This window comes from Acomys russatus, chromosome 29, assembly GCF_903995435.1.
Source record: "Acomys russatus chromosome 29, mAcoRus1.1, whole genome shotgun sequence".
NCBI lineage: Eukaryota > Metazoa > Chordata > Mammalia > Rodentia > Muridae > Acomys > Acomys russatus.
The window spans coordinates 45,390,140-45,402,284 of record NC_067165.1 but is presented as its reverse complement, the minus strand read 5'-3'; the positions used below and the strand labels follow the sequence as shown (position 1 = coordinate 45,402,284).

Genomic DNA, 12,145 nt, shown 5'->3' with positions numbered 1-12,145 from the left:
CAGGCAGGGGACATGGGCCCCAGTTCACAGCTGGCCAAATGATTCTGCACAATGCAAACAGGCAGAGCAGACAAGCAGGGTCTGCCCCAGATGCCATGCTTCGCTGCTCACTTTGGCAGGAAAGCAGAGGTACACATCCCATCAGCACCAGCCTGGGACTGGTCGCTAGACAGTGGGGCTGTGAAAATTGGAAGCCTGCACTCAGCACGGAGCCCCCTCCCTCACCTGCACTCAGCACGGAGCCTCCTCCCTCACCTGCACTCAGCACGGAGGCCCCTCCTTCACCTGCACTGAGCACGGAGCCCCCGCCCGCACCTGCACTGAGCACGGAGGCCCCTCCCTCACCTGCACTCAGCACAGACGCATCCCCCCCCCACCTGCACTGAGCCCCCTCCCTCACCTGCACTCAGCACAGACGCATCCCCCCCCCCCACCTGCACTGAGCCCCCTCCCTCACCTGCACTCAGCACGGAGCCTCCTCCCTCACCTGCCATGTGGCCATCATCTGCCTGCCTGGATTAACTGTAACATTAGGGACAGAGTGTTGTGCTAGAAATCTGTCTCTACCCACTCACACTATTCCAGGATGTTTCACACCCAAAGGCGTGTGGTGCAGGCACCACAGCCCATACAATATGGAGACAGTCTGGAGGAGCTCCTGGTGAGTGGCAATGCCTTGATCTCTCTGACCCTGGGCTCCTCCTCCTCTGTGTGAACTCTACCTGTTGACTGCACATGGCATGGAGGACCTGCTTTAGCCCACGTACTCACAATACCTGAGCTCAACTCTGATTAGCCCTTTGCTCTCCCCAGGGCCCATTCTGACCTCTGGCTCGCCCTGCAGGAGGCCATGCAGTTCCAGCTGTTCGTACACCTGGGCGCGGTAGCGTGCCATCTGCTGTTTCTTTTCCTTGGCCAGATCGTAGTCTTCTTTCTCCACTGCACAGCGCTTCTCCACCTCATAGCGCCCTAGGCGCTCACCGACCTGCAGCACACACCATGGGCGTCTGCTCTCATTGGACAAGTGTGGGTGGACGGGATCTGTGCTCTGGAGCCCCACACAGGTCAAGCCAGCCCAAAGGAGCAGTACGCCTCCACCTCCAGCCCCACATTTTCACCTTCAAGGTGCTCCTTGACCCCCACCCTACTGCCAGGGATGCCAGCTCCTTGTGTGTTTCTCAGGCTTTAGGACCCTCTCTCTCCTGGGGTGGTGGGAGGAGAGCAGCCTGGGCGGATGAGGGAGGGTCTCGGAAGCTGTACCTTCTGTAAGTCAGCGATTGCTTGCTTCAGCTTCTTTGCATGGTCATAGCGCTCCTTCTTGACAGCTTCCCGTTTCCGCTCATCCAGCCTGCGGATGATCTGGGCAACTTCGGGGTCTTGGTACATGTCAAACGCCAAGTCGTCCAGTGGCGAGATATAGTCAGATCTCCTAAGGAGAGAGGCGACACTTTCATGTTGGGAGCGCCAAGAGCTCATGCTGAACAGACAGTAAGAAAGGTCCCAGCCCTGTTCACATGGTCGCCAGGCAGGCTACTCAGGGTCCTGGTGCCTCACTGAGAAGCACGTCAGGCCACGCCTCAGGCACACTCAGCATCCATGAGCTGCCGGCATCACCACTGGCATTCTTACGTCTCACAGTACAGCAGTGAATGCCTTCTTCTGGGGCTACAGCGTGCAGCAACAGTACATGCCTGCGCACGCCACACAGCCCCAGGGGAGTGTCAGATGCCACACAGCCTCAGGGGAGGCTGCATGCAATGCGCCACATACAAGCTGTGACTTGGGTAAAGTTCATGTAAATATTATTAGTTACAAAGAATTTAGTTGGAAAACTTGAATAATAATAAGCTCAAATGGGACTTGGGCATGGTATAAAAACCCCCAGGTTCCTTTCTGCCCCTCTGCACCCTCTAATCAGGCCCTTTGCCCCCAGCCAGCTGTGGCAGCTCTGAACCCTTCCATTCGGCAACGTGAGGCTGACAGCGCACATTAACTCTCGACACCATGCTTTAAGTCTACATACATCAGTTTTCTATGATGCTCCAGAAGCCAACACAGATATTTCTGCAAACCTCAACTCCCCCAAACCCTAACTCAAACCCAAACGTTCCATGGTACCACCACCAGAATTTCTAGGGCAGGGACACACCCACTCTCATGCAGAACCCATAGTCAAGCCAGGTTCCCACACAATGAATTTTAGCACTGACACTCACACAGGTTTCTCACAACCCTCTGCTTTCACAAAATCCTGGGGACCAGCACGGCCGCCCAGCACTGAAGAGGGGAGCCCTGCTGGAGCACGCAACTGTGTGCCGTAGCTACTTCATAGACTCAGGCTTCATGGAGGGCAGAGACCAAGGTGTGGCCACCAGGAAGGAGCTGCCCAGTACAGGTGAGGGCACACCTGGCTCCGTGAAGCAAGGCCTGGGAGCTGAGGCTTGCTGGACAAGTGCACCACTGTCCTCAGGGGCCTCTGCTAACAGCTGAACACACAGAACTGAAGCATCTCTGAACGGCAGCAGCGTAGGTGTGCAAGATACACATTAATCTTTGCACAGACACAAGGCCACCCAACCAGCGCCTTATCCGCTCTCACCTGACACACGCCTTGCCTGACCTGGCATGGGCAACCCTCTGGGCTGTCTGAGGCACTAACGGAGTTATCTGGCAAAGGAATGGGGGAGTGTGGAACCCGCTTTGTAAGGTGGAGTCCAGTGTTTCCTGATGGCCAGCTAAGCTCAGTCCACAACAATGGACTTCCTTTCTCAGTGGGGTTCTCTCCTTGCCTGATCTGGGGACACCCAGATCCCCTAGGGAGCATCGCATAGCCAGCAGGGAAGATTACAGGCCCGACCTTCCCCCCTCCAATCCCCCCAGAACCTGTTCAGCAAACCTCTGGGGACCCCTGGAAATACCCCACCCTCTGCTAAGGAGATCTTAGCCTTCAGCAAATGACCTTTAATCATATCTGGAAATTCTTCCCCCACCCATAGGATAACTAAGAACTGTGTTCTCCTTCCTGTGACGGGACCATATGCTACCACGTGTAAATGAGGCGCTGCACCTCCACGTGTAAATCAAGTATCCTGGCACCTCTAGCCCCGTGAATCAGACGCATTCACCCTCAAACCCCGCCCACTGCCCAAGGTCTATAAATTCTCTGATTCAGGAAATATACTCTCGCTGTGTCTCTGTCTCTGTCTCTCTTGTGCTTGTACCACGCCTCCACCACAGCCTTTGGAAATTCATCATTTATTCTGGGGCTTGACTGCTAGTCAGGCAGTGCTGGTGGATCTGTTTTGGCAGCTGCTGAAGCCCACTCCATGGCCGTTAGCTTGGTGCTGACTACCGGTGAAGCACCCACTGGGCCTGCATCTCACTGGACCTGCCTTCCAATTGGTTTCAGGTGTCTGCCCACACCCTCTGCGGTACTTGGTACAGCCGCTTAACCATGGGGCTGTAACACTGTGGTGTCACCACAGTCCTTTGGAATAGCAGTCCCATTCTAAAAGAGCTAATCGTAACTAACACCCAGTGGAAAGAAAACTCAATTTCTACCTCCCCTAGTGAGGCCAGCAACCTCGCCTAGAGCGCATACCTCACCCTGTGTATTCTAAGCCACTCTTGAGGTAGAAACGGCGCCTCTCATCCTGAGGCTTGTCTGTCCTCCTCCAGGAGCAAGCGGGGCCTGGGTGGAACCCAAGCCACCTGCTGCCAGATGATGAATGCCAGGGGTGGGGGTCTTACCCAGCAAAAGTTCCTTCTAGGGCCGGGTCCTCAGGATTGTGGGGACTGTGGCCCAGGTAATGGTCAATCAGCTTCTCCCTAGAGGTCTTCGGGAACAAAATACCTTCTTAGACTCTCAGGGAATAAAAAGACAAAATGCGTCTTAATTTTACAACTGTTTAATAGAGGGGGTGCAAACAAGACTCGGTGGCCCCAGTCTTCTGGATGAGCAGCTAAAATTCTTTTTGTGGTTTTTTGAGACAGGGTTTCTCTTATGTAGCCTTGGCTGTCCTAGACTCACTTTGTAGACCAGGCTGGCCTTGAACTCACAGAGATCCACCTGCCTCTGCCTCCTAGTGCTGGGATTATAGGCGTGTGCCACTGCACCCGGCTGTCAGCTAAAATTCTTGAAGAAAACGGCTGCTAAATTATCTGGCAGTCACCCACTCGCTGTATGAGGCTTCCTGAATTGATGTGAGAATAAAATGATGCCCCTTCTCACAGAAATGATTTTTATTTCTTTAGGAGTGAAACTTTCATACTTACAATATTGTTTTCATCTCCAAAATCTGCAGGGTCTCCAATGATATTTATTGCAACCAAAGCCACCTAAGAAATAGTTAAACCAGCAGAAATTAATTATGAAATGTCTGAGGTGCCTCAAGCCCTTTAGCTACCAGACAGCATGCTGGACTCCCCGGGCACTGACCGCGACGTCACGCTAAGGTAGAGAACTGCGATGTGCCACAGGCGAACAGAAACAGTGCCCTAATGCTCACAAGTGGCCACGGGTCGCAGGCGTCTGCCAATAACTGCTAACCTAGAGCTTTAACCGAGTCTCCCAAGCAGCCAGCACTCAGGGAAGAGTGATCAGAAGCCCAGACCCACGTTTGTGCACTCAGGGAAGAGTGATCAGAAGCCCAGACCCACGTTTGTCCGTAAGAAGGAAGGAACGCTAACTGACGCGGGTGCTGATTCTCACCTCTCACCTGGTGGAGAAGCTGCTTTCCCACCCACCATTGCGGCCCAAGTTTGTAACCAGTTCCCACTGGGGTCTGGTCTGGTTGCTGCCCAAATGAGCGGACTCACATACCCCAAAAGGTTTGCAACCTTGTCTAAAACTGTGTTCCTGTTTGACCACTAAAAAGCCAACACACGTGGGCAGGACAAATGGGAAAGGCACGGCTAAGGCTCCTGGGCTTTTGGGAGGAGAGCGGTGGAGGAAGAAAAGTCAGGGGCCGGCGCCATAGGTGGAGGAGAAGCACATGGCTGGCGTGGATGGAGAGTTTGGCCCAGATGAAGAGCATTAACAAATATTTGGGATTATGGATGGGAGGGAGCTCAGCTAATTATTAGAAGCAGATGGCATGTGATTGGGGCAGGGTATGGGATACCTGCCCCCATATGGGAGGTAGTTTAGGGGATTAATATCTGCCCTGCCCCAGGTTAACTAAGGCTATTTTAAATATAACAGGTGTCTGTGTTTCATTGATTGCTAGCGGGTTAGAAAATACAGTTGTAATGATAATTATAGGGCTAATAATAAACATTAACTGCAACAAGTTCCTACTGGTGGACACACACAGACGGGGTGGGAGGAGACAACAATGTCAGGATCTCTCCAGTTTCCCATGAGGCCGTGCCCCGATGCAGCTCGTGATGTGGTGGTGCCTCGTAAGCCATTTGCCTGCTAGAGTCAATGTTGATGGACAGGCAGCGAGAGGTGTGAATGTGTGCACACATGGTGCCTCGTAAGTCATTTGCCTGCTAGAGTCAATGTTGTTGGACAGGCAGTGAGAGGTATGAATGTGTGCACACAAGATGGCTTTTGACATACTTGATTTCCTTCTTCAGGGTTGGAAGGGTCTTGGGGATTGAACTAGGCTTGGAGCATGCTGGGCAAGCAGTCTATCACTGAGCTACATCCCAGCCCTGATTCCAGCTCATTCATTAAAGAAGGCAAGGGCGGCAGTGTTGCCTCAGCAGCTGGTGTGGGGCCTGCTGCGGGGCTGCCCACTGGCAAGCCAGCTCCCACGGGCACAGCCCGTCTGGATCGCACTGCCAAAACAACAGCCTGCCAGTCACGCGCGCTTCAGCAAGTGTAAACAGGAAGAGGGAACAGTCAAGCTACCACACACACGACACAAAACCTCCAGGAACCTTTTCACACTCTTTTTACCTAAGTCTGGTACAGTCACAGAGGCTCTTGTGCACCCTGTGACCAGGTGCCCAGAGTTGACACAGGGGAGAGCCTGGCTTCAGAGAACAGCAGCCACTCTTGTGAGAGCGCCCTGACAGTCCTCTCACAGAGCCTGGAGCCACAGGGTATAGAGGGCAGGGCGTTGCCATGGTGTCGGCGCAATCTCAAGCACACACACAAGTCTTACCTGATTATGTATGTTGTACTTGTTGGCATGGTTTTGGTGAAAAATCAGTTTAAGAAACTGCCCCACGGCATCCACATAGACAGACTTGAGTTCCCGGGCTTTGCAGCCTGTCTTTTCATTATCACAGAGAGAGACGTAGCTGAAAGGAAAGCCACAACTCAAGTACTGTTGACAAAGCCATCCTGTTCCCACCGAGCCGCACAGGGCCTAAAATGAAAACCTAGGGCCCTCCCAGGGTCGGGCTCCCACTAACGCCTTGAGAGAAGCTCTCCACCGGAGGAGCAGCCATGCTGAGCCCCACAGAAGTTAGGCATATGAAACCCCAGGTGTGTGCATAGAGCCATCCTGAGCGTGTCACACTGTGTACTCTGAGCTTCTCTCTTACCCCAGCCTGCGGAAGCGCTCTGCTTGGTAGGGCACCAAGTACTCGGGCAGGCTCTCACTGATGTAGAACTCCACCTTGCTGGAGATCATGTATTGGTGCGCAAGCAGCTGCAGCTTCCTTATCCGACACCTCTCCACCATCTGGAGAACAATCTCCTGTGGGAACTGGCAGAACCTGAAAGCAAACACACTTCTGGGCTTCTGAGCGATGCTGCCAGGCAGGGCAGTGTGAGGTGCGGCACGCTGGGTGTGGGGTGTGAGGTGCGGCTCGTTGGGTGTGAGGTGTGAGGTGTGAGGTGCGCACGCTCGCTGGGTGTGAGGTGTGAGGTGTGAGGTGCAGCACGCTGGGTGTGGGGTGTGAGGTGCAGCACACTGGGTGTGGGGTAGCCTGCACCCGATCAGAAGACTGTAGCTTCCTCCCTTTTAAAGGCTGGACCCAAAGGTGACTGGCCCTGCTGGCCACCTGCAGACCTAACCTCAGGCTGTTAAGACTAATGGCTCCTGTGGGACTTCAAGATGATAGGACTAACAAGCCATTCTTATGAGGCTACACGAGCAGGCTAGGCAGAGCCAGGGGCCCCGCAGGAGCCCAAGGACTTAAGAAAACACCTGCTGTCAACATGTAGGAGGCGACCTTGGGTGTGCTCAGTGCTCCAGGGCAGGCTGAGGTGAAGCCTCTAACTTGGCTTAGGACCTACAGACTGCAGGAACTCCAAGTAAGACTTGGCTAGGGCACCACTTCCATCAGTAAGGAACCCACACAGCAAGGCATGGCCACGACTCAGCAGTACATTAGCTGGCAGGCACTGTGGCACGTGGACAAGCAGCTCTGAAGGATGGGTGGTCAGAAAGGCCCCTCCCTTCACAAGCACCAACATTGCTGTGCCTGGTGAACTGTGCATGCACTCACGAGTGTGTGTGTGTGCTGGCACTCTGGCCAGGATCAGAAAACCCATAGCTGGCTGAGGCGCCTGTGGGGCTCTTCAAGAGAGGAACCACCTCCCCCAGCCTGGGTGGGGCAGAGCTAGCCTGGCACCACTAACACATCAGGTTCTCCAATCACTGACCCTCTGTCTCCCACTGAGCCACACCCCAAGCTTCCCATCCTCACACACTGCCAGGGGCATATTGCTCTGAATAAAAACGGCTCAGGGGATGAAGGTGAGCTTGACACTAGGACCCGCAGGGTGATAAGAAAAAATGGGTCTCACAACTGACCTCTGACCTCAACAAGCATGCAGTGTCACATGCATGGACACAACATACAATAAATATAAAGAACTCATCTCGAGCCATCAGCACATGCCACACTCTGCTCGAATCTCTTGCTCTGAAGAGTCTAAGTCTGGATCCGAAGGCCCAGAGGAAGACATGGCAGGAACTTCCCCCCTCCCCTGAGTACCACCCATGCCCATCCTCACCAGCACCCTGAGCGTGCATTCTGTAGCCCACAGTGACAGGACACCTTGTCCATTCTGGTGCTGCTTCCCTTGCCTCCTGGCCAGGGTACATACCCTGCCCTTTGTGTCCTCTGGAAGCATGCTACTAAAATGAATATAGCTATGACCTTGAAGAAACACCATGACCAAAGTACCTTGTAGTGTGATTTGCATAGTTGCCGATCCAAAGGAAGCCCTGTATGTCTATTTAACTCCTTCATGGAGTTGCAGGGCAGACATGGCTGATGCTGAAGCCCTCTGCAGAGGGAAATGCAGAAGAGGGAGTGCAAGAATCACCCTGCGCAGCTGGAGGGAGGCAGGAGATCACTGAGCTTGGGAGAAAAGGGGTGCGGCTGGGGGGTGCGGGCCTGCCCTGGCCTTGCCAGAGGCACCTGGGCTTATAGGTGTAGGCTATAGCATTCCTGGGAGGTGTGTGTGACAGGAAGCTCAGCACCTGCAGCCTCAACAAACGCTGCTCTAACCCACCTGTTTTGGCTCTCCAGCCCCTCAGGCTCAGGCAGAGGGGAGGGGTCCCGCTCGATGGGTCCCTTCAGAAACTCCAAGAGGAAAATGCACTTGAATTGTAATGATTTAATTTAGTTTTCACTGAAGTATACTATGAAGCTGACTAGACATGCATTTCATGTTTTCAGATCATGAGCTGTAAACCGTGCCATGCATTCAGACTCAGCGACATGCTCCCGGCCCTGCCCCTCAGTCCAGCCTTACTTTGGTGACCTCCACCCACTGACAGTCGGAGCGTGGATCATCAGTTCCCGGGCACTGAAGCCATCTTCATGTCCAGAGGAGCTGACCACTACAAATCTGATCTTGTGGGGCATCGTGCACACATGGGCTGTTCAGAAGAGCAGGAAAGAGTGCTGTGGAGGGATTTAACTAGGTCAGATGTAGGTTAGCTCATGCCGTACAGGGTAAGCCACACACACTCAGGATTGTCCACCACTCTCAAAAGGCTAGTTTGTCTACAGAACTTACTAATTTTTTAAAATGGACGTCCTAATTCTATTTAATGTACCATTTAAGTTATTTTGATGTTCCCAAAAGTCTGAACATTGCGTTCTTACTGATGAACAGACGCAGGCTTTGCTGCAGGTGAATGTGACCTTACTGGGGTCTCCGCAGATGTGATAAATTAATATCACCTTACTTGGGGGGAATCCAAAGTGGCTGGTGTACATAAGAAGACTAAGACTTCATCTCCAGAACCACACATGCGCATGAATGCACACACTTGTGCACACACATACATGTACACACACACACACACCACACTCCCATAAACACACACAAGAAGAGGAGGCACAGACACACAAAGGGTAGATGCCACACACTGCCAGACACTGGGACCATGGGAAGCTAGAAAAGGCAGAAGATCCCACGCCTCAGGGACGCTTGTCCTTGGTAACAGCCCTCTGGGTCTGAAGGTCTCAGCCATCTGGTTTGTAATACCCTCAGGGCAAAACCAAAGCTTTCAGTAGGGTACAAAGTATCTCTCTGCATCATGAGGAAACTTCCAGCTGGTAATGGGTGTGGAGGAGCAGCCTGTTAGCACAGCAGTAACTGCCTGTGTCACCTTGCAGCCCTAAGGAAAGCAGTTCGTCCAGGTGAACCGGGGCAGAAGTGAGCACAGCTGGGCTGAGAGCCTGACTCAGGACATTTTAAAGTGCTACCTGAGAACAAGCCGGACCAGGATCATCCGCTGGCTCCCAGATCCTGAGAGTGTGTGGAAAACCTCCCAGCGATGCCCACTAGGCAGTATCCCCCCCTCCTCGACCCGGACAAATAGTTGTCAGTTTCCCCCTGAACCTAGAGTTTCTAGCAGCGGCGCTCCCAGTGCAAGTGAAGGAAGAGCAGCACTGCCTGTTCCAACACAGTCAGCTGGAAGCCAGGCTGCCAAGCTGAGGGGACACATGGCCCAGCCCAGGGAGCCTGAGGAGGAAACGCTGGCTGAGTGGATCTTTCGGTTGGATTTGTTTCAGGGAACTGACCTGTATCCTAGCTCACCATCAGTATTGCTGCTTGGCACCCTGCAGAGTGCGCTTCTCTCTAGTGGCTCCGCTGGGGCCTGCTGGCACTTTCCTAGGCTTGGACAGTCCGTGAATTCCACACCCATGCACAGCGAGGTTCACGAACGGGGACAGCCGTGTGTTGCCCAGAAGGAACCTGTACCACTCAATCCCAGGCCTGTCCAGAGGCCACAACAGAGACTCCTAGCACTAGAGTCTGGGGCTGCTGAGGAGGCTCTGGCCAAGCAGAGCTAACCTTGGGCAGCAGCACTGCCAGAGGGCAACATGTGGGCCCTCAGTGTGACCTAAAATGCTTATGGCTTCATGGTCATTTCTCAGTACATGCCAATCAAATACCTGCTCAGCAAGCCAACTGGTGGCGAAGTAAATCACCATAAGAAAAGACACTCCTCCTAACACAGGACAAAGAAGCCCTCTGGAAGTCTCTTGGCATAAGATGCATCACTGACATATACTCTGTAGGGTGTCACTGCCAAACTAGCTCACAGGAACCCTGCTCGTGTGAACATGCTTGGTGTGTAATCCAGATCTTTCCTCTCACCTTCACCAGCTCTGGGGAGGACCACTTCAAGAATCAATGTCTGCCTGGTGTTAGCTGGTGGATGTCCAAATTATTACTTAGAACGGTGAGTCACTGTTAAAGCTCCTACACCGAGTTTCTCATGGCTGTCACGTCACAGCAGACCCAGAAAATAATCCTGAGCAGTACATAAGCAGAGCAGGGTGATGTAACATGTTTCTCCTTTGACCTTTTGTTTTTGTTTATGAGACAAGAGTCTCATATTTAGCCCTGATTGGCCTAGAACTTGGTATGTCATCTAGACTGGCTTTAAACTCACAGTGATCCTCCTGCCTCAGCATCTTGGGTATTTTGTCTGGCTATGGCTTGAATTGTAGAGAAGAGCCAACTTTTACCAGCACTTACAGGTACACCCTTGGTTCTGACTTCTCCAATCCTTTGGTCATCTTCAAGAGGCTGGCCTAAGCCAGGGGTGGCATCACACACCTTTAATCCCAGCACTTGGAAGGAAGTTTTCTTGTGAGTTTGAGATCAGCATGGTCTATGTAAGTAGGTCTGGAGCTACATAGTGAGATTGGAAGAAGGAGGAGGAGGAGGAGGAGGAGGAGGAGGAGGAGGAGGAGGAAAAAGCAGGCCTGTCTACCTTGAGAACAGTTGTGCTCATCTGGGTGTGAGTCTCTGTTTTAACCAGCACCCTCTGTGGTGCACAGAGAATTACAGACAGAATGTTGAAGGCAGATACAAGGGTATCTCTAATAAAAGCAAAGCGCCAGGCCTCAAATCCCCACATCCGCAAAGACATTAATTTTCATTCTCTTACTCTGCAGGAGACCTTCCACCTCCTCCTCCTTGGCTTTACACAAAACCCACCACACAGGCTTCTGGATCTGTGCAGTGCTGGGTGACTAGCTGGTCACTACAGGTGGGTGGCGTTGCAGCTGCCCCTAGGGCAGCCACAGCCAGCAGTTGTCAGGTGACACTTACCCTAGCCTTATTTACAAATAGTAACTAAGCCCAAACTCTTATATTTTTGGCTGTGAGCCTAGGCTTTAAAGCCATCTTTCCAGCCCTAAGTCCAAACTCAAGGCAGCGACTTCCAAACATTTTGTTACAAGGAAATGAAATGTTTCCAGTTTTCTTTTCAAGAAAACGTAAATGTTACAAGATTAAGTAATGATTTGGGAGCAATTGTCTTAAGGACTGAAAGCGCTTTAGAGAATCTTAAAGCTTAAGAAGTATGTCAAGCCAAACCCAACTCACAAAACCCCCAAACAACACGGAAAGAAGGGTAGCCTACCCGGAGGCTACAGCCTTTTATTCTTGCGGCAACTGGTCTTGTTCAGAAACGCATCCAGAAGAGGGCAAGGCGAGGCTCGATCCTGAAGCGAAGGCCCAGCCAGATGCGCGGCCGGAAGGCCTCCGTCCCTTCAAGGCCAGGTGTCAGGAAGCCTCCGCCCCGGGTGGCCGCTGAGGGAGAAGAGCAGGCGGGACGCTGCGATCCGGCCTCCGTTAGCTTCGGAGGGGCCTCGGTCCAGCCGCCCCCACCCCGGGCCACTGAGGCGAGGGCAGCGGAGGAGCCGCCCGGGCTGCCTCTGCCCAGCGCCCGGGCCGCAGCTGCGTTCCCATGGCAACCAGGCC

General features: G+C 53.1%; 1 protein-coding gene across 1 annotated transcript in view; it reads right to left on the bottom strand.

Moving 5' to 3' along the window:
- The window catches only part of Cep104 (centrosomal protein 104), a 37,493-nt gene extending 28,527 nt beyond the window's left edge, over positions 1–8,966 (bottom strand). The window contains exons 1-7 of the mRNA XM_051171320.1: positions 8,669–8,966; positions 6,502–6,675; positions 6,117–6,255; positions 4,276–4,338; positions 3,751–3,836; positions 1,261–1,429; positions 827–985 (exon numbers count right to left, since the gene is read on the bottom strand). Of these exons, the coding sequence (XP_051027277.1) occupies positions 827–985; positions 1,261–1,429; positions 3,751–3,836; positions 4,276–4,338; positions 6,117–6,255; positions 6,502–6,675; positions 8,669–8,781 (903 nt within the window). The 5' untranslated portion in view covers positions 8,782–8,966. The remainder of the gene's footprint in view (positions 1–826; positions 986–1,260; positions 1,430–3,750; positions 3,837–4,275; positions 4,339–6,116; positions 6,256–6,501; positions 6,676–8,668) is intronic.
- Positions 8,967–12,145: the final 3,179 nt, after the last annotated feature.